This window comes from Chroicocephalus ridibundus, chromosome 5 (genome assembly GCF_963924245.1).
Source record: "Chroicocephalus ridibundus chromosome 5, bChrRid1.1, whole genome shotgun sequence".
NCBI lineage: Eukaryota > Metazoa > Chordata > Aves > Charadriiformes > Laridae > Chroicocephalus > Chroicocephalus ridibundus.
Genome location: NC_086288.1, coordinates 26,521,140 through 26,543,434, shown reverse-complemented (window position 1 = coordinate 26,543,434; position 22,295 = coordinate 26,521,140). Strand labels below are relative to the sequence as shown.

At 39.2% G+C, this 22,295-nt stretch overlaps 1 protein-coding gene across 1 annotated transcript; it reads left to right on the top strand.

Annotated features, from left to right (window-relative positions):
- The first annotated feature begins 807 nt into the window (after positions 1–807).
- HADH (hydroxyacyl-CoA dehydrogenase) lies at positions 808–20,735 on the top strand. Its single transcript, XM_063336684.1, has 8 exons — positions 808–1,138; positions 4,175–4,303; positions 5,826–5,983; positions 10,692–10,818; positions 14,332–14,421; positions 15,954–16,026; positions 19,080–19,196; positions 20,249–20,735. Exons 1-8 carry the CDS (start codon positions 1,001–1,003, stop codon positions 20,365–20,367), a joined length of 951 nt encoding a protein of 316 aa, XP_063192754.1. The 5' UTR covers positions 808–1,000; the 3' UTR covers positions 20,368–20,735.
- Positions 20,736–22,295: the final 1,560 nt, after the last annotated feature.

The following is a 22,295-nucleotide window of genomic DNA, read 5'->3' as shown; positions in this document are numbered from 1 at the left end:
GGTTTGAGTGACACAGGACTCATTTCTCTTTAATGCCTGGGGAAACCGCACTTTTAGAAGACTCCAGTGTCTGAATATGTGAAAATATTTACTTTATAGCCAACTTTGGTATGTGGTTTCAAGGTCTTGGTGTCTTTAAGCTTGCCAGGTGTGGGGATAAGGAGCGAGGCCTGGGCACTTGACCCAGGCTGGCCAACAGGATTATTTCATACCATGAACGGCACTTTCAGTATAAATTAGAAACTTTGCTGCGTTCTCTCCCTTGATGGCTGTGATCCTGAGAACTCTTTGCCCCAGTGCCGGGCCCCTGAGCCCTTCCCTTCCTCCAAAAGTCGTAGCGCTCGCAGTGTCCGACATTTGCTGTCCACTGCTGGGAGTGCACAGCCTCCTGCTGATAGAATTGGCTGAGTATCATCTTTGTATATTTTATATTGGTATCGGGATCAATACTGGTTCTTCAGTGTTATTAATGTTAATTATTTAGTCTTATCCTATTAAATCTATTTATATTTCAACCTTCATGTTTCCTTGGTTTTCCCCAGTTCCCTTTCCCGGTCAGGGAGGTGACAAAATAATTGTCTAAACAGCAATAAATTGTTGTGGGTTTCTCAAACCATAACAGCTCACTATATAGTCTGTGCTGGCCTGAAAACAAAATCCCCTCCTCGTTTGGAAACACTCTTACTACGGCCCGCTTCTCACGTTGAGAAAATGAGCTGCTGCAGCAGGAAGGTGAACGCTTTGAAGGCATTTGACCTCCGCTGCGAAGGGCAGACATGGCGGCAGCGGGGCATCTACCTGTCGTGCTGACCGTGGGCTGGCTGCTGGACTCCTCTTCAGGAAATCAAAAGTGGCCGAAGTGAAGGACCCAAAGCGCCTCTCCCCGCGGCGGGCGGGCCCGGGGGCGGCCCTCGCCGGGGCGGAGCGCGGCCTGGCCCCGCCGCCGCCGCCGCCGCCGCCTCCTCCTCCCGCTCTCCGCTCCCAGCCGTGCGCCTCCGCCATGGCCTTCGCCACCCGCCACTTCGTGCGCACTGCCGCCTCCACCTCCTCTGCCGCCGCCACGGCGGCCGCCAAGAAGCTGGTCGTCAAACATGTGACGGTCATCGGTGGCGGCCTCATGGGCGCCGGCATCGCCCAGGTGAGAGCGGCCCGGCCCGGCTGGGTGAGGGGAGGAGGCGGCGGCGGCGTCATGGCGGCCGTTGGGCGGCCGTTACGCGGCGCGTGCCGCGGGAGCGCCCCTTCACGCCCGGTTGGGGGCCATGGCGGCGGGCCGGTGGGCTGAGGCGGGGACCGTGCCGGGGCTCCGCTCCCCCAAGGGCTCTGCCGCCTGCCGGGGCCCCTTGCCGGGCTGAGGAGGAGGCGGCGGCGGGGAGGGGTGGGGGCCCCGCAGCTTCTTGCTTTTTCTTGTCTTGCTAATCCCCACATCTGCGGGTCAGAGGGCCAGGCAGGAACCGCCAAGGTCAATGTTGTTTTAAATGGGTTAAGGTGGTTCTTTGAACGATGTGTGGGCTGTTTATAAATCAGGCAGGGTGTAATAAATATTTGGAAAATGTCGGTGCAAGAAAGAAGCTTCTTCTGACTTGCCAAGGGGGTGGATCAAGTGACATTTCACGAGTTATTAAAGTAGAATGCAGCATCTAAAGTTAACAGTTAGCTGTCAATCATCTGTAGAACTATGAAGTGGTTAATATTTAAATAGGGCTTATTTTCCTAGTGTTTCGTCTCGGTCCTTTGGCTTTCAAGTTCATCTTTAACTTGATGGCTTTGGGACCGACAACTGACCGGTCCTGTCAGTGATTTAAGATTTAGATATGTGCTTAATTCACAGAAAGAGCCTGTTGCCCAGGATACCAGGGTAGTTCACAAACTTCACAAAGAGTAACTGGAATATGCAAGCATTCCCAAGGGGAAACTGACAGTGAAGTTGGATTTCATAAATAGCAGTTCTCCATTTTATTGAATGAATGGGTTTCCTTCTCAGAACTGAAGGTTTCTCACATTCCTGGCAAATCTCTAGCAGGAGGAATACAGGGGCACTTTTTTATTTTTTTATTTTTTGCTAAGGAATTAGATAGTTGTTCATTAACTGGTCTGGTAAAAACATTCCTCTGTACCTTGATACTAGAGCCTGAGGTTTCCACTGAAGGAACCATCAAAGAAAAACTTTGAAGAAAGTTGTTCTCATGTTTGAGGAAGATGCACATTATGCAAAGGGTATAATTCTGCAGCGAAAGTGAAGGGATCTGCATATTCTATTAGCGTGCACGTTTTCAGAGAGCAGCTCGTCAAGAGAAACATGTCTGGTATTTGGCAGTAACAGGGGTTGCAGTCTTCTGCCACTGTCAAGGACCAAGGATTGTTTTGCTGACCATCTGCCTCTGATTTATCAATCCAAAATTATCTCAAAGCAGAGGTGATTGTTACACTGAGCGGGGTCTCCTCTGCACCCTGTTAATAAAGCTTCTCTTCCCTTTTAGAACGCTTAAGAAGTTGTCTCTCCTCTTTCCTTGTTTTCTCATACTCTCAGGAGAAGCTAACCTCTGCTGAAATGTGTGGCTGAAAGCCAGGAGTTTATAATTTCTGATTCTGCCACGTGAAAAGCACTTCTGTGTGAGAAAAGCATTAATTGACTCCCCAGCACCCTTGTGTTTCTTATTTAGTATTCTTAAGATCATTGTATAGTAGAGTCTGAGTGAGCATGTGTTTGAATCGCAAGGAGATAGTTTGACCTTTGACATTTTTCTTCTTTCCTGCCCATGTAAATATGGTAAGAATGAGATGAGAAAAGGGAGATGTTAATTTTTCTAGGATTTTTAGCTAGCTGGTCAGGGATGGTATAATTGTAAATGGATAATTAGTGAAGGATCTCTTATAAATGTGCTTGGTATTGATTTTTCTACTGAAGAGTGAAGGGTCTTGCTTTGCCATTGCAAATGATCAGCAACAGAGGAAGCGTTAGGAGTGCAAGTCCAAGCTTGGTTTAGGCATTTTTTATGATTCAGTTATTCTTATGAAATAAAAAAATGATTAAAAAAAGATGGATAAAGAAATGTCCAGCTGCAGCCTGACACTTTGTTAAAGCTATACTGCTGCTCTCTATAGGCATTTCTTTATTTGCTAGGTTCGTGAGGCAACTTGGATGAGAATAGCACCATGCTTTTTTTCAGGAGATATCTCTGTATTTTTCATCTCAGGTAGCTTTGTTGGAGTAGGTCTTGTGGACAGGGGAGAATCTTTAGTCTCCAGGTGCAAGGTTAGATGTAGAGTAAAAATTTGCAGAAGGGGAGCTTCTAAGTTGTGTGACTAAAAACAGTGAGTGAAACCATGTTTTAACATCTGTTTTCCACAATTATTACAACTCCATTAGTTCAAGAATTCTGAAAATAAAGAAAGGCTGTTGCTAACTAACAAGAAGAACAATTAATGAGTAGTGAAGTAACAGTTAATGAACAGCTGATTTTTAACAGACTGTTGCAATGTGAGGAAGTGACGTTATATGTTTGAAATTAATTGAATACCAACCAAAAAGACAACCCAGCAGGGCTACCTGTAGCCGAGCCAGTGTTTGTACCAAGTATGCAGTAAGGAGAGTTTGCGAGCCACTCGGGTCTGTGCAGCCCTGAGCGTCAAACATTTCACTGCTACTCACAGATCCACTGTCACCTTCCTGTTGTTGCAGGGACATGCTCGTGGCCTAACAGCAGAGTTGTGTTACACTGTGCCCTGGGATCACAGGGTTAGCCGTCCCTTATGCCACCTGCTCACCCTGCCAGCTTTCCAGTTTTGGTATCCACAGCCCTTTTTCCGTACAAGATCTGAGGATCACAGCTAAGCTACTTGCTCTTTTCAAGACAGCTGTTCATTCTCTATCCATAGAATTCATCTGCCTGCAGGTGCAGGTAGCATTCTGCAGACAGCTTGGGGGAAAAGGGATTTCTTTTTCCTTTTCCCTCAAGTTGTTTGATACCTTTATCCTTTCCCCTCTGCCCCAACTGTGTGCAGGTTTTTATGATTTTTCTAGTTAAGTGCTTAAGTCTTGATTGAAAGTTCTTTAGCTCTCTTTTGCCAAATTAACTGCCTAGTGTATTGTCTGCCCCAAGACAAATCAATATGGTTTGTTGTTTTGTGATACTGATGTTGAATGTTTTGTTTTGTTTTTTTTTTTAACTTTCAGGTTGCAGCAGCCAGTGGTCACACTGTGGTGTTAGTAGACCAGTCAGATGAAATCCTTAAAAAGTCTACAAAAGGAATTGAAGAGAGTTTGAAGAGAGTGACAAAGAAGAAATTTGCAGATAAGCCTGAGGTTGACATCAGCTTCTTTATACCTCTAGGAGAACTTAGGAGAATAAAACTACCTTACTGAAGCTCAGATGTTGTTTACAGTTATGCATTATAGAGCATGTTAATATATTGGCTTAAAAAACACCCCAGTTTTTCCAGTATGCTGAAGAACTTGGATTTTCTTTTCTTGATACAGGGAGGTTGAAATATGTCTTACCTTATTTTCTTTTCTTCGTAGACTTGAGCTTTGAGATAAAGATTTAAAACAACTTGATGACCTTAAAATAGATGCTAGGCGTGAAAATGTGCCAAATTAATGGTGACTAATTTAATAGCAATTTATCTTTGAGCGCTTACCTGGGAATGCACCAATTTTGTCCAAAAGCAAATAGTAACAGAAGTGTCTTAATACCTTAGTAAGGAGTCTTCCTGCCCCTCAAGACTTGGGCACAGGATTACTGCAAATGAAATGAGTGCAAGTTTAACTACCCTGGAGTAACATGAATTAGATGTGTAAGATACTTTGCATTCATGTTGCTGAGCAAGACTTACATACAGAAAGTCACTGCAGCGCAGTTGATGCATCTAAGTTTATATCCGAAGGGTTATTTGTTACTATGCTTCTTTCTCTAAATTCCACAGCAGATTCAGTTCTTCTTTTGATACATTTTAATGTTAGTATATAATATATACTATTATTGATGTTTACCAGCGTGAATCATGAATTAATGATGAAACCAGCATGCAACAGACAATGGAAATGAAAAAGGGCATGTTTGCATGAGGAAGTACAAAAGAAAAATTATAATAATATCAGGATAATCAGAGCATGCATACATAATTATGGGGGGTCTTTAGATCCAAAAGAAAATTGTCCACATGATGCTTGTACTCTATATATGACATAATATTCTAGTGTGCACGTATGTTTTTACTTGTACTATGTCTCCATTTACCCTTGGTTCAATGTCTTGCAGTTCTGTTTGATTTCTGTCCTCGCAAACTATGTCAGTGATTGGCAGACTTACTAGACAGAAAACAGAATATTTTTTCCCCACATTTGCATTGAAACTATAGTGAGTGTAAGCCATTTCATTTCCTGAAGCATTCGTGAACCAGCACATATCTGTTCATAGGAGTGAAACCAGATAATCATTGAATGAAAACAGTGCCAAGGTTTGAAACTGGAAAAGTTCCTCTTTATGGAGGGCAGGCCCAGGTTGTCTCAGAAACTACTGACTGACAACCGGTTGTTCACTCAGGCTCTTATGCTGAAGGCTGGACTGCAGCAAACAGTCTTCCTAAAAGAATGAATTCAAAGATCTCCTATTTGCTCCAAAGCAGATTTGATTGTCTTGGAAAAATGTGTCAGTGAAGGCGCAGTATCTGTACATACTTAGAATTTTCTCAGTGATTTGGAAATGTGGCAGACTGCCTGAATTTTTGAGGGCTCAAAAATACTTCTGAGCGTGTAAGGGGATTTTCATGTAAAAATAAATGAAATCATTGTAAATAGACATTGCAACTTCTTGGAAATGTTTCAGGCTGGTGCTGAGTTCATTGAGAAGACCCTAAAGAACCTCTCAACAAGCACAGATGCAGTAGCAGTGGTCCACAGCACGGATCTGGTGATAGAAGCCATTGTGGAGAACCAGGAAATTAAAAATGAACTCTTCAAGAGGCTGGATAAGTTTGCTCCAGAGTACGTGCATTTTTCCTATTACATTTTAAAACTTAGACCTTTGTATCATCTGTTTTTATTCTTACACCATTAGTTCTGCATTTTTTTAGCTGCTTTTTTTTAAACCCAGAATTTTTTCTTTAGACTTAACTCCAGATAGTCATGTGCTATGGAATAGTTGTTGTGTCAGGTGCATATGTTACAAACGCTTTCAGGTGTATTCACCAGGTTTATTTACTTGTTGCATTGCTTCATTTGAGGTGCTTCTGAGTTTGTTTAGTTGTAGTTTATTTGTCCATCTACTCAGCGAGTTCAAATCTAAATCCAAATGCAAATACACAACAGTAGAATAATCTTGTCCTGGTACACATGGGGTATGGTTAATGTATGTGTTCTTGTATTTAAATAGGGAATTGGGATGATAAAATAGTTGTTTTCAGTGCGCCTGGCATTAACAAGTTTTAAGAAGTCTCAGCCTCTTAGCCATAAGTCACAGTCAGCTTAACAGTAGTTTAAGTGAACTAAGTTTACTTGGTATTATAAGAGTTTGGGAATAGCTCATTGGTGGATATTGTGTGTGAGGTAAAAGTGTAACTAATTTCTTAGCTTGCACTCACTCAGTTACTTACAGTCCCTGGAACTTTCTTTGAACTGTATTTGATAACTGTTGGAAGTTACTGTTGAATTGTATCCAAACCCAAAAATGCTGTTAAGCTGAGCATGCAGTCTCAGAAGCTTGATCCTTGTCATGGATGACTCAGAATCACAAGACCCTGAGTGCTTGCAGGTTGAGATTTTAACTGGTACGGCTACATCTGGGGCTATTGGCTAAGAGGTATTACTTAAAGAACTAGGCAAGCTGCAGCTTGAATATATTGTCAAGGGAGAAAAGATGTTATCATTATTTGACTTCAGCCTGGGGAGATTTTCAGGCTGTCTCATATGGTCATTAATTAAAATTACCTGGTACTTCTGAAAACAATAAATGATCATAAACAGCCGTGCGCTGAGCACAGGGTAACTTGCCATTACCCTTAGTCTGACAGACGAAAGTAGCTGCCTTTGGCAATTATCAGGGTTCCTTGTCATGATTAGATTGTGCTTATTTTGTGAAAACAGACCATTGGTTGCCTGAGTCTTTGTCCGTATTCAGCAGAGAAAGCTAATGAGCAAATAAGAGTGTACTAAATGGCAAACTGTCTAGAACCAGTCAGCAAGAAAAAGTGGGCACAGGGACTTGGAGCCTCATTTATATATGTATATTTGGAACACCTCAGGCTATTTTTTGCAAGAATGAGCTGTTTATAAGCATAGATGCCTTGAAACATCAAAGTTTACATTACATTTTACATTACAGACTGTTAAATAGAGTTGTCAGATATGCTCCTTTCTGTGGCAAAAGGCATGGTTTTTGAGGGTTGGGAAAAATGACATTAGACATGAAGCCTTCCTTTTTAAGAGCAGAATTGGAAATGATGATAAACATACAGGTATCTTACATGTAGGATAAAGAAAAAGGAAGTGAACGGTGAAGAATATGGGTTGCAGTGTAGAAAGTCTAGATGAAAAGAAAAAGAAGCTAGTAAAATAGTGACACTTAGTAGCCAAGCATTTAAAATATTAGCTTTAGATACAAAGGATAATTTGTAATTCTGTGAGGAGCACGGAGTTGGAGCTCCTGTGAGTAGCTTGGGGAAAGGCAGAAATGTGAGTGTTTTTCTGTGTGTTAGAAGGAGGCAGTAGGCTTTGTTCATGCTGCGTGGTACTGCAGTGGAATGCAAAGCTCTCCCCGTCAGTGCAGGCATCCTACAGTCTTCTCTAAGCTTCAAAATTTCTAAAACTATTATATGGACGATCTATGGGGCCCTGGGTGTTGACGGCACTGTGAAGTGTAGGTTATAGGCAGAGATCATGAAAGATCAGGCTTCTGAGGAGGGAGAACTCGGTTTAATTCACATCTCAGGATTTAGTGCGAGGGTAGCTGCTAGCTGATTGAAACATAAGGGGCTGTGTATTACAGTTGCTCAGACAAGATGACGAATTATGCCTTTGGAACATGTGCTGTGTGAAACCTTGTATTTTTCTTCTTTTGTAATGTATCCCATGTCTCATGTGCTTCCTCAGCTGCCAGAGCTACATGTTTGTCTCCCACTTTTGCGCTGTGCTGACCTCTCCCATGGAGATAAGTCTGGGGACAGCACAAAACCAAAGTGTTGCATTGAAAAAATCGAAACACAACTTAATTTCACTTCCCTTTTCTCTATAAAAGAACTATAATTCCTCTGAAAGTAGATACATAAATGGAGGGGGGTGGGAAAGCCATTCTTTATTGAGACAAGTTTTATTCGGGGGTGAGGAGTCAATTTCTCTTTAAGTTTTCAGATAAAATATTATGAGCCAGGAGCATTGGGCAACCCCAGAGAGCACTGGGAACTCAGGGTGTTCCTCATCTGGGTAACTGCCCAGGTGAAACGGTGAGGTGTCTTTCTTGGATGCCATCAGCCTGAGAGCATACTAGTTTATGTTCCTAGAGCTTTGCAAAATTGCTTGTGTATGTTGTATTCCTCTCGGTGTTACAATCATCCTGCCAATATGCTAATTGTGACTGTGTTACATTGTCATCGGCTTCAGAGCAGGCGATAAAGCGTTGCTACCCACTCTTCAGTTCTGTTTTCCTTTTCTTGAATTCGGTCAGTCTCACATTTCCATTTTGAAAAGGTCAGGCTAGGGTTTTTGGAGAATATCCCCACGTTCTTCGTGGCTTTTAGGCATTTAAACACTGCAGTGCTTTTCCAAACAGGATAATAATGAACACGATGAAAGAATTTTTGGGTATCCACTTCAGGAGCTCTTGCCAACTTGCTTTCTGTTTATTTCTTTCTGGGTGGTAGGAATTGCACGTCAACATCTCTTGGTTTAGGATTTATATTTAGATGTGGAAACTCAGCTAGGAACTGGCCAGTGGTTTCCAGCTGTTCACTGTGTTAGGATGAGTGTGTTATAAAAATGCTACAAAAGAAGTGTTGTTCAGTGTTCACTGTGTAACAGAGCTGGGCTGTAAGAGTCATTTTTATTGAAATGGTATGTTTCTCTTGTGTTGGACTCTGATTTTAATGCCTTCCCCTGACCCACTAGATGGCACCAAGAGGAAGCACACCGGTGCCTGGAAAAGCATTACTGGGGCTTCACTCTAGTGTTGTTGCTTTCAAAAGCTTTCCAACTCTGCTGTCACCTGAAGCATGCATTGTGTAATTTTAAGTCAGAGGCATGTAAATTCTATTCTAAACTCAATTTAAATCAATTGGTTGGTGAGAGCAGAAAGTGTAAATAAATTTGCCCTTGTACACAATATAAATGTAATGCCTTTTTCCCCCAAAGCTTTATGTTGTGTTAGGCTACAGTATTCACGTGCAGAAGTGATGTGGAGGTAAAATCTCTTACTTTAAGTGAACCCAGATATAAACAATAGCAATGATTACATCTCACAAATCAATGCACTTAATTTTTATACGAATATTTGAATTCTTTTTATACAATGGCAGATATACAGGAAAGAGAAGTGTCTTTTGGAAGCATTGAAATTGAAGGTCAAAACTATGAAATGTAGAATACTCTTTTTAGTACCCCACCTCAGAATAGCATAAGGCCCACTTTATGGTGGGGAAATAACAAAGGAATATTTGTAAGAAACATAAACAGGAATTCACAGGATTTTTTATTTCCTTCTCCTTAACAGATTCTCAAAAACTGGGAGAACATGATAAAAAATGGAAATCACTGTGGGGTTTTTAATCCCCAAATGTTTTCTTTTAATGCTACTATCCACAAATTGGACATAACTTTTCAGAAAGCTCTGTTGCAAAGCTTAATTATATCTTAGTGAAATGAAAACAAAATACCAATATAGGTTAACATTTGATGAATCCCTTAGGATAACTTTTTGAAAGGTCAGTAGGATACAACCCAGAACGGAAGGGTAGAGTTTCGTCTTTAATATAGTTTCTGATTTTCGTGGTTTGAAGAAAAAGCCATTTCTGTAAGTTTTCTGTATGGTGTTGGTATAGCAGGTTGTTGAGGTTCTGAGATATTTCTGGGGAAAAAACCAAAACACTACAACGTTATAGATTGCAATTAGTAAATCTGGTTTATGTCTGGAAAAGGACTTCATATATGTCTTAAAATTGTTGTGATTTTGTGTAACCTTTGCAGTGTCCTATGCACGGCAGTTTATGTCTTTTCTCTCTTTTTTTCCATCAGCTCTTTGCTATGGTGGTAGGTTTGCTCATCACGTCTACCATTGTTCATTATAAAAAAAAAAAAAAAAGATTCCAAATTTTTCTTAATGTTCCAAAGTGCATTTTTGACATGGAAATGATTGGGTTTCCGTACATGTGTAAGTGATTAACAATAAAAAAATTGCCATGAGGTTTCCAGGATTGCTGAAGGAATTAACTGGAATATATTTGAGAGTTGACTGCTTACAGAGTCTTTTTTTCTATCGCCTAATATAAGTATTCAACATATTTACTCAGGAGTGAGCACTTCCAGTGGTTATTTCATCATCACTGTACTTATACATCATCAAAAGCACCTTGATAATCAGCAGGGATATTTCTGAGAACTCTGTGGATGGTTAGCCAATGGATGTCTATGGATGTTTGGTGCACCAGTCTCCTACTGGCAGAAAAATAGCTGTCATTTATGCAATCCATATGTTTCATTTTTCCAGGCATACAATATTTGCGAGTAATACGTCATCCTTGCAAATCACACAGTTGGCGAACTCGACCACCAGGCAGGACCGATTTGGTGGTCTCCATTTCTTCAATCCTGTGCCTATGATGAAGCTTGTGGAGGTAAGTGTCTTACTAATCACAGAATGATAGAATGGTTTGGGTTGGAAGGGACCTTAAAGATCATCCAGTTCCAACCCCTCTGCCATGGGCAGGGACACCTCCCACTAGACCAGGTTGCTCAAAGCCCCGTCCAGCCTGGCCTTGAACACTTCCAGGGATGGGATCTGTTCCAGTGTCTCACCTCCCTCACAGTAAAGAATTTATTCCTAATATTTAATCTAAATCTGCCCTCTTTCAATTCAAAACCATTACCCTTTGTCCTATTGCTACACTCCCTGATAAAGAGTCCCTCCCCATCTTTCCTGTTGGCCCCCTTTAGGTACTGGAAGGCTGCTGTAAGGTCTCCCTGGAGCCTTCTCTTCTCTAGGCTGAACAACCCCAACTCTCTCAGTCTGTCCTCAAAGGGGAGGTGTTCCAGCCCTCTGATCATCTTTGTGGCCCACCTCTGGACTTGCTCCAACAGGTCCATGTCCTTCTTATGTTGGGGACTCCAAAGCTGGACACAGTACTCCAGGTGGGGTCTCACAAGAGCAGAGTAGAAGGGCAGAATGTAGCACAGCAATGCAATTGTCATCACTTGAAATTCAGTTAGATGAAAGAGTAGATCTGTTTGCACCTCTTCTGATATGGAATAAGCAACCTATAGTGGTAAGAGGGTGGTGCAACCTCTGTTGAGGGGCAGGTTGAACAGACAAGAGCTAACTCCTTCAGTCTCAGGATCCAAAGTTCTCCATAGAGGTGCTGTTTATAGTGATAATTTCAGGCACGCAGGCAAGCTGATTAATAAAAACTACTGACAGCTTAAACAAAATCATCTGATGACTGACAGAAGAATTTAATTGTTACCAGTGTAGAAATCGATAGAAAATGACCTGAGTTGAAATCTTTCTGCCTCCTGACTTCTGGAACAGAGTCAGTCATGTTTGTTTCAGTGTTACAGATGATTTGTCTGGAAGTATTACAGTATTTCCCAGCCTTTAAGGAAGTGTAAAAAGAAGTTTTTACATAACTCTTCAGATGTCTTTTCTAAACATACTCTTTTTGGCTACATCATGCAATTTCTAATAATACTGCAATGCAGAGCAGGGTAAGAAATAATCTGATATAAGTGTTTATCTGAGCCTCCAAAGTAAAGGTCACATTGCAGAAAAAATGACGTGTGTCTCCTCCTTTTTCTCACCTTCCCCTGTTATGACTGACCCTGATTAGCTAGAACTTAAAAACTCTTGAGTAAGTGAAAATAAACTTCGCATTTTGGCCACTCTGCTCCAAAGTTTCATGTACTTTGTGCCCTTAAATACTGTAAATATTTTTTCCTCTTTCCCATGAATGTGTTGGTTCTAGTATTGCTTTGGTGACCAGCACTTCAAATATGTTGTGCCTGCCTTTTGAACTTCTGAGATTCACTTCATTATATTGTTTGCTTGTTTCCCATTAAAACAGATATTATGCAGTTGCTTGCTCTGTGTCTTTGAGTATCATTCTCTTGATCCACCTTTTGAAATGTTTGAACCTTTTGGCTGAAATGAACAAATTTGATTCAGAGTATGGTTGTCTGATGAGGGCTCAGACACTTGCAAATTGTCTCTCCCTAACTTCGATACCCATGTGTAGTGGTTTGGTTTATTTTAGTTTAATATATCACATAATGTATATTGTGACTAAATGCTCTGAGGAAATGTTGTAAGAAGGAAAGGGAGAAATTTTGTAGGTGTTGTCAGAGATAACAGAAATCTTTAGTATAATTCCTTAGGCTAACATAGGCTTTATTGATTCCTGTGCTAAGAACTACTTGTTGGCAGTAATTTATTTCTGTGGATGAAATGTGCTATGCCTTATCTCAAGCCTAAAACAAATCAGTCTTTAGAAATCTAAACTAAGCCTTTGTGAGATTTGAAAAATACAGAGGATATCTATCATTGTTTGTAAAAAAAAAAAAAAAAAAAAAAAAAAAAAAACACAAACAAAAAAAACCAAAAAAAAACCAAAAACAAACCAAAAAACCAAACCAAAACATAGCAATCCCTGTCTCACTGCTGTGGTCAATCCTTATAATTTGTGGTTTTTTTTCACCTGACTTATGAGTGTCCTAGCCCAGAGTCACTCCAGCTGGTGAGTGGTATTTGAAGAACTTTAAAACACAGAAGCTGTGCTTTTGGTGACTTGAACTTGAAAGGCGCCAATTTTAGTAGATGAATACACTTCTAAAAGCTTTGCCTTTGTTTCAGATCTACTGCTGTAAATCTGGATTGGCATTGACAAATGATGTAGAACAACATTTTCTATGTAAAACAGATGTTTCAGTTTTAAATAATCAGAGGAAAATCAAGAGAATTGCCAAAACTATGAAAGATATTACTGAAATTGCCAGTCATCTGTCATGGAAGCTGTCCTTCAAGGGTCACAAATCTGCAGTGCCTTTGAGTCTTATCTGCTCTTTTCATAGATTGTTGATCTCATGCTCAGAAGCACATAGCTTTGAGGGGATTTCTTTCTCTAATAATCCAAAAGGCTAGTGCTAATGTTTCAAAATTCTGAAGGGTATATTAAAACCTCATTCTTGAAACTGTTGCAGTCTTATTTAAGTATCTCAGATATTTTTATCTAATATCAAAGTAAAAAACCACTATTTTATCTGTTGAGAAACAAGCCTTTTCCTCACTCCGAAAAGTGTTTTTTCGTGTCGACCTTACGTCATTAGGATGAGGGAAATCTGTGTGACTTAATTACATGAACAAGGAGGTCAGCCTTAACTGCTTATGTGTAGCAGTTTTCAGTTACTGCACATGGAGGCCAATTTCAACACAAATATCACCCCCAGTTCTGCTTCTGCAAGTCTCTTTTTTTTTTTTTTTTTTTTTTCCTTCTTCTTCTTTTTGGGACGGGTTAGAGGGGGTTAGGTTTCTAGTAAATGAATTAATGCATCCCAACTCCAGTGAAGCATAGAAAATACTACACGTGTCAAAAGACTCAGTTTTACAGATCAACGTGGAAATGTACTACTCAAAAGCTAAGCGGCTGTCACAAATTTGAAAGATAGTTTTTAAATTTTCTTGAGAATTAAATGTTTGTGTCAGGTTTACACTGGGCACAGGGTAGATGTTACGACCCTTTGTATCAGGAACTATGTCTGTTAATACAGTTCTCTAGAGTGATGCGACTGTGTTTCCCAAGTCAACAGAAGCTATGCAGCTTTTAAAGTTGTTCTGTTGTACTATAATCTCTAAATGTGATTCCAAAGGATGGTCCCTTTTACCATCCATACTAGCTGCATGGGAAAGTGTCTTAAAGAAACACATAATTTCAAAATGTGCAAAATGCTGGATCTGTCTTTAAAATACACTTCTATGTCTGTTACATATATATCCATTGAAATTGCTTTTTGCAAAACAGATGTTTTCTGAATTTCTGGAATAGTGTTCTGTGTTACAGTTTAATCATTGCTGTACTGGAAAATGAAAGAGATTCTGCTCATAAATGTGCTTACGCTCTTCCTACCTTCCCTCTACCCAGGTCATCAAGACTCCAATGACCAGCCAGAAGACTTTTGAATCACTTCTGGATTTCAGTAAAGCAGTAGGAAAGAGTCCTGTCAGTTGTAAGGTGAGTACGTTTTGATTGTAGAGTGTTCAGAAGGTCTGTTCTTGAAAACTGGTAATTTCAAGGTAGTAGGTTTTAGTAGACATAAGAGCACTTCAAGAATTGCTGGGCTGTGTTTTGTCCAGTTTCTCTTCCCTATTAAAAGCATTTTGGCAAAGAAAACACCCGCATTTACCACAAATTCGTGAAAGTAGAGTGCTCTAGACATCTTGTCTAGAGCAGCAAAACTTATGAGTATCAGGGCTTACAGGTTTTCATTTTTCTTTTCCAGTCCTGCAGAAGCCTGGACTGGAGATCTTAAGCAGGAGCTCATCTTTAGCCTTGCTAGAGACAAGACTGCTACCTCCTATACTGTGAGGCAGCTGGATGAATCCTCCATGGTGTGTGCTCATTGCAAGTTTTTCTTAGGACTGCAGTAACTAGACCCATATTAATCTTCATTGCTTCGCAGCTTTGGTTTTTTTTCTCTAGAGGAACACCCTACTTCCTAAGCATACTTTTTCTGAATCCATTAAGTTGTGGTCTGTGTAGCTTTATGCCAGCTATTGCCTTAAGTTTCATAGCCCCCAGGAGACATTTGGTCATAAAAAGAAGGGCCTGCAATCCAGTAGTTACCAGTAATTCAGCGTCTGGATGCTGGACTCTAATTCTGGCTGTACTGCTAAACTGTTCGGTGGCCTTAGTTGACTTTTTCCCTGTTACTGTCACAGTTTTGCAGTATGTAATGTGCAGAATATATGGTGAATATATAAGAATTATTGTTACAAATTAGCGTGGCTAGAGGGTAATGCAGTCTTCATGTCTGAAGCTCTTTTTTTGTTGTTTTGTTTTTAAATTCCTGTTTGTAGAAGAAAAGTTGCTTGGAATTCTCTGGATTGAATATTGAGATAAAATGGAATGAACAATAAACATCTGAAACAGTAGTAGTATGCAAAATAATCCTATATTTGCAAAGCTTTTTCTCTTTATTTTGTGTTTTTGATTTTGATTTAAGCTTGTGTAAGAGAAGTTCTGCCTCAACTCGCTATCTTCTTATGGCATCACGCCTCTTATCTTTTCATTGATAGTATTGGTGTTTGCTATTGAAGTGATACCAGCTGTCAAAAGCATGGTTTACCCTTGAGCAGTGGTGGAAAAGTAGACTGTTTAGCCAGGAGTGTTTGTAGTAGTGAACACCCAAAAAAGAAATGTTATGGAAGAACTACTCTTCTTGTATCCTTCAGGAAATTGTATCAGCAGAATTTTGCTACAGAAAAGGCATTTGCCAACTGGCCACATTAAACTGTTTTAAGATTAATTGAGTTGGGCTTGTAGTAGTCTTATTGTTCTCAGTCATGATGAATGTTTATGTTTGTGAAATTCATCTTTTTTGTTTTAATGCTAAGCAGATAAATCAGATGAAAAATACAGTTTAGAGAGTACCCCAAGTTGATGATTCAATAAGTGTCTTCATCCACTTGTTTAATTTGTCGTGTAGCATTTAAGTATAGTACTAGTAAAGAATGTTTATTTAGAATACCTTTTTCTTTTCGTAGGATACTCCGGGGTTTATTGTAAACCGTCTCTTGGTGCCATATATGATGGAAGCTGTTCGGCTTTTTGAGAGAGGTACTTGTTGGGATATTGACTTCATGGAATGTTGACATATAACACTGGTAAATGCCTTGGGATTCCCTCAAAACTTTTAGACCTTAAAAGCTGGAAGTGAATAGTGAACCTGAAATGTGAGCCAATATGCAAAGTTGGAAAGACCTTGTCTTCACTTTAAAAAGTCAGTGTATGCAGAGTCAGAAGGTACTAGTTACATGTGTGGGAAATTTCTGGTGCTGGAAAATGTTTCTAGTTTGGAGATGATAACGTGAGTATAGTGCCATTGTAAAAATATCCTCTGCCAACTAATCAGGAACCTCCCTCTCTCCATCCCAAGAGACGTTAATGAAACTGGTTGAAAATCCCATAATAGGACCATTAGTGAAGTTCTTCTGAGTTCACTTATATTGGACTTCTGAAATAAAACACCAATTTTCAGGTGGGGTAAGTAATATAATACTCATTGTCACACTTTGTCCTATGTCCTTTTTTAGACATAAGTTCTTTAGGAACTCCCATCTCACTGATGGTCTCTTTTACATTAATACTGAGGGTAGGTAGAAATAATCACGAGTCCCTCAAAGAACCACTAAATTTTTCAAAGCATTGATAATTGTTTTGAAAAGGAAACAAGCCAATAACATAGTAGATAAAGAGGTAATTATCGAGTATAATTGTTTTTATTTCAAGTGCTCTGCTCATAGCTCCGTGCTACTAAGAATGTCATTTGAAACATTTTGTTTTTGAAATCACTGCTTTTTTACAGATGAAAGCACTCCATTATCAGGATTCCACCAAATATGCTTTAAATATTAAAAATCTCTTTTATAGCACATGGAAGGGATGGTTTGATCTCCAGAAAAAAAAAAAAACCAACATTACTTGTTTATCCATCAACAGATGTACCTAATTACATCTCAAATGGAGAAAAGAGCAATTTTAGTGACTTGAAAGGCAAAGGCATGGATGCGAGGGGCATTATTCTCTTAGAAAAGTCACAATTTTAAATAAAGTATATGGGTGTTCCAGTGCATGTAAAAGAGGTGCCTTTGTTAAGTCACATGTATCATTATGCATATTTCAGGAGACAATAGAACTTCTAATTAAATGAAGAAGAAAACAGTCACTGAGATTATATGTTAAAATTGACTTGTTTTCTGCCTAAGCTAAACAATATTTTGATTTAATTTTTATTCTGTTTGTATTTTGTTCAACAGTGTGATACTTCCAAACTTGTTAAAGTCAATTTATAAATTTTTAACTCTAATGAAATCTATTTAAAAAGCTGGTTAATGTTTTGAAAAGCCTGATGGCTGTCTTGCAATTCATATTTTCCATTGCATCAGGTTAAACTTTTATCATATCCTTTGCATTAATTCTCAGAGTAAACACTTGAGCCAGATTGTCATCCACTTTATTATGAAATTGGGTCTCTTTCCTGGCAACCCCAAGCACTGAAATACCATTTTATTGGGTCAGTCCTTGAGTCTTTATTTATACAAAATATCCTTGGGTTAGATGTGTGGTTTTGCATAGGCAAAATACCTTTAGTATATTAACAGTGATTTAAACAGGGGGCATATTATAAATAGTAATTTATATTAATATTTATAAAAAAGTTTTGTGGTCTGTACTGCCCTGTTTTTAGTGGAAAACCAAAAAAGCAGTCAATCAGGTTTCTATGGGAGTCTGCTTTATACTCAGAGACTAGTATGAGCTGGGGATACAACCCTTTTTTGCCCTTTTATTATTTTTAAATGTATTGTAATGCAGCTGTATACTGTCAGGTGGCCGAGTCCTAAGTTTGACAAAGTGGGACAAATCTGTTGAAGAAGTATGTACATCTGCATCAGCTTCAAATGGGTTGAGGATTTACGTGTCTTTGGGAAACTGAACTGATTATAAAGGCTAATTTTCTCAGTTTCTCAGAAATAAAATGTGGTTTAAAAAAAAATAATTGTCAGCTTTAAAGAGTAAAAGGAGATACTATTATAAAAATCATTACTTCATACAGAACTTTCACTGAAATTGTTCTCTTTGCAGAGATTTTTGGAAATGTATTTCTAATATTCTCTGATCTTAGCCTATGGAATTTATGCACCTATGTCTGTCAAGCTTTTGGACACTTGTATGCATCGAGCATGGAGGTTACCTAACAAGTACCTCTGGGGTTTGTTTAACTTCATCCTTTTTACAGGATCTACAAAGAAGTGCACTGCCTTTATCAAAATATGTATTAGAAATAGGTAGTAGAGGTGCATCTGCTTTCGTGGCAGTATAAAGTATGCATTCTCAACAAAAGAATGAGGTGAATGTTAACTGTGACAATGTGGCAATGCAGGATTTGTATTTTTATAGGCACAGACTGAAGTAGAAGTAACAAATTTCTGATAATTTTGATTATTAATTTTTTAAAATAATTCTGTAATTCACAAATTTAACTGCACCTGCACAGTCTCTTCAGGTTACTCCTATCTGCCATCTCTGATGCTGATGGATATCCTCCAGTGAAAGCTGCTTTAACTAAGCAATTAACTCAGCTGCTGCTGCTCCCCTTCCCATGCCTGCCTTGTCCATCAGCTGGCTATCACTTGCCTTCTGGCTGTTGTAGAGTAAGAGTAGCCCTCTCCTGTGCATCATTCAAAAGGTGCTGCTGATCCCATGAAGCTGAAATTGAGATCTTTCCTTACTTACACTCGCTATTCAGCTGCCTCTAAAAGAAGCTCTTGATTCTTCATAGTGACCAATTCTTCCTCTAGTCTTTCTGATAGGTTGAGCACAGTAGCTGTGGCTCCATCAATAGTGTAGTGATCTATATTGAAATGCAAGAGGAAGCTAGAAAAATGGAAAGCAGGCCTGCAGGGCTTGCTTTTTTTTTTTTTTTTGGTGAGAACTTCAGCTTTATACTCCAACATGTGTATGCTGACTCCAGTTTTTGTGGTTCTGAAACGTGCAGAGATTTCTGTGAAGAGCTGCACCAGGGTGAAATAATACCCTGGTAATTATTTATGAGTGGCGCCAAGTAGATGCGGAATCTTCTCTGTTCATCAAACTGTCAATCTTTTCTCTAGGAGATGCATCAAAGGAAGATATTGATGTTGCTATGAAGCTTGGGGCTGGCTATCCCATGGGTCCATTTGAACTGCTGGACTATGTTGGGTTGGATACCAGTAAATACATTATAGATGGTACTGCATGCTTTTTTTCTTCTATTTTTCCCCTTTTTAGCTAAATTGTAATGAATGTTCTAATGAAAATCTGACTCTTAATTAGTTTAAACAATGTTTGTGGCATAGCCTTTTAACTGTTGAGGAGAAAGGAATGAGATTTCAGCTCAGAATGCTGTATGCGTACAGCATTTGTACTGTATGCCTGTACCCTATGTACATGGGGACACAACAGTGGTGGTTTTGCTGACTTCATCATGTTCCAATGGAAAATAATAATAATAATAATATTAGTGGAACTTTATATAACTAAAAAGAATCAGTGGGAAGCGAGACACATACGGGAGGTAAGAAATTCTGATGAAAAACAACAAGTGTTGAGACTCCCTATCCTTTTTCTGCCAACTGTGTTTTCATTCTCAATTAATAGGAAACCCAGTAAATAACCTTAAAAGATGCAAGAATACCATCTCCCTTTCGCTTCAGTTGTTAAGTGGATGAATGTCAGTACAATAACAAAAAAAGATATAATTGGTGATGGCTTGTTGATGGTTGTTATATTATTTTGAATGAACAGCTTAAATATTCTCTGAGGCAGAATGTCACTTTCAAAATAGCATCTTAATGAAACCTCTTTTGCTTTTAGCCAGTACCGTAGAGTAGTCTAATATTGTTCTAACTGACCATGTCTTTCGCAGGTAGAAATTCAACCTGGAGTTTCTTTCCACTTGAATTTCTTTTCAGTGTAGCCTTTGTTTTATTTCCTTATACTTAACTATATTTTTAAAATTCTAATTTTTTTTTTTAGGTATTAAAAATCCTCAGTCATAGAGATTATAAGGTGTTCAGAGTATACTACACCTAAAGTCTAATTGCTAGATTTGCTCATAATCATCAATACTGATCTGTGCTTTATGAATCTGTATTGAAAGGTCTCCGAGAGTCTAGAATAAGTTCCAAACCTCCTTCAGTTTTCTGACCTCTTAATACTTTTCTGAGGAGATGCAGATCTCTGTTATTTTTGCATATAAACAGAACTGTTACTAATTCATCGGCTTTTTTTCTTCCACCAGGATGGCATTCCTTAGAGCCCAACAATCCTCTTTTTGCACCCAGCCCACTCCTGAATAAACTGGTACAAGAAAAGAAGCTGGGTAAGAAGACTGGAGAAGGATTTTACAAATACAAATGAACTCCAAACCTCAAGAGGTGTTAGACTATCTCTGTATGCTCTTCAGCATTGCCATATTACAGGTGAATTGTGTTTAAACCTTCCGAAGGATGGCACAAGCTGCGTTTAGAACATAACCCACCTCTAAATTGAGTGATTGCACTAGTTAACTATTTCTCTGGTGAAAGCTTGATTTGGTAATTATTTTTTTTCTGGTAATTCTGAAAAGCTTTATATATACAGTGCCTTCATGCAAATGCTGATTTTTCAGGTGCAGGACAGAATGACAAATGAATTTATGTATTTGAAACATTATTATATTAACGGGAAAAATCCTAAAAATAACCACACTTTCTTAAAAATAAAATTTTCAACAATTCTGTACTGAATGTCATGGCTTACAGTTGATGTACTTGGTTGTAGTCCACTGGGTGGCAGTCTCTTTTCACTCTGGCAGATGTAGCCACGGAAGGACAGTAAGTTGTTTTGTTAGGATTTTTCTTAACTGCAGTGCTTTTCTTAACTGTAGGTGTAAATTACAGTGCCTTGAACAGTAATTTTTTTAGTATGATATTGTGAGTTTTATTTTTTTTAAAAATCCTTCAGTGGCAGGCTGTCATCTGGACAGAAGGTCCCCAATATAGCATTTAAAAGCTGAGTTTATGATTTGTGTTGAGATTTTCTGGCATTTTCAGTTACCAGTTGAGGGCTTCCTTTTGCTGGGTGCTGTAGAAACATAACGAAGAGGTGATTTCTATTCTGAAGGACCTAGGCTAGGAAGCTAGTGAAAGCTTCCATATGCTTTCTAGAGCCTTGTAAATTGGCTTTATTTCCTGGTTATTCATTTAAAGTGTCATTTCTACACGCTACACTACTACTGTAGTTGAGTACTTTGGGGGATTGATATTGGAGTCTGTGCTGTGTAAACAAGTAGGTGTATCTGGCTGTGTGAGTTGCCTTTGGCTTTGCAACTTTATTTCCTCGGGGCTCAGCAGAACCTGGATTTGTTCATGGTGGGAGTGCTGCAAATCCTGCCTTTCCTCCAAATACTGCAGTGCAAGTGGGCATGAGGGTTGGAGTCCAGAGTAAGTACCCTTCTTTTACTTTGCGTATTTTGTATAGGTATATTTGGGATCTGCAAACTGAGTGCTTATATATATTTTTTTTTTTATTTATTTTAGTTAAAGAAATGCTGAATAATTACTTAATTCTAAGTTGCCTCTTCCTCCCTCCCCCAACAACTTATTCAGGTTGCATATAGAGAAACTAAGGCTGACAGATGTTAATTTCCTTGCACACAATCAGACAAGAAATCTCTTGGTAGAGAATAAAAATTGTTGGTTTATTGGATCCTGGTTCCTAATTACAGATCTTCTGATTTTGAGGCATAGAATGGTTTGGGTTGGAAAGGACCTTAAAAATCACCTAGTTCCAACCCCCCTGCCGTGGGCAGGGACACCTCCTACTAGACCAGGTTGCTCAAAGCCCCATCCAGCCTGGCCTTGAACGCTTCCAGGGATGGGGCATCCACAGCCTCTCTGGGGAGCCTGTTCTAGTGTCTCACCTCCCTCAGGGTAAAGAATTTCTTCCTAATATCTAATCTAAATCTGCTCTCTTTCAGTTTAAAACCATTACCCCCTGTCCTATTACTTGTCTTGAAACAAGAGGGTTAAAAGAAAGAAGTGGTACTGTAGACAGTCTCTTTCATTTACTAATATACTGTTAAATTGAATTGGTTTTCCTAAAATACAGTACACTTATTGTATTCGAAGTCTGTTTCACTTGACGGTTCTTAGTGCCTGTAATTCAGTTTAGTGACTTTTAAGTGCTGCAGGGTGAAGTTAGCTTCAGAAGTAGTGTTTTCAGTAGTAATTAAAAATGGGATCATGTATTACTCTTGCGTCTTAAAAAATGCTGTTTGTCTTTTACAAAAATGCTTAGGCAGAACA

What these genes read in the sequence shown, in the direction of transcription:
- HADH (XM_063336684.1), top strand. Translation starts at nt 1,001, where the DNA reads ATGGCCTTCGCCACCCGCCACTTCGTGCGCACTGCCGCCTCCACCTCC. An exon ending in TGGGCGCCGGCATCGCCCAG is followed by an intron (nt 1,139 to 4,174) that starts GTGAGAGCGGCC and finishes TTTAACTTTCAG; the next exon opens with GTTGCAGCAGCCAGTGGTCA. An exon ending in TGTTCGGCTTTTTGAGAGAG is followed by an intron (nt 16,027 to 19,079) that starts GTACTTGTTGGG and finishes TCTTTTCTCTAG; the next exon opens with GAGATGCATCAAAGGAAGAT.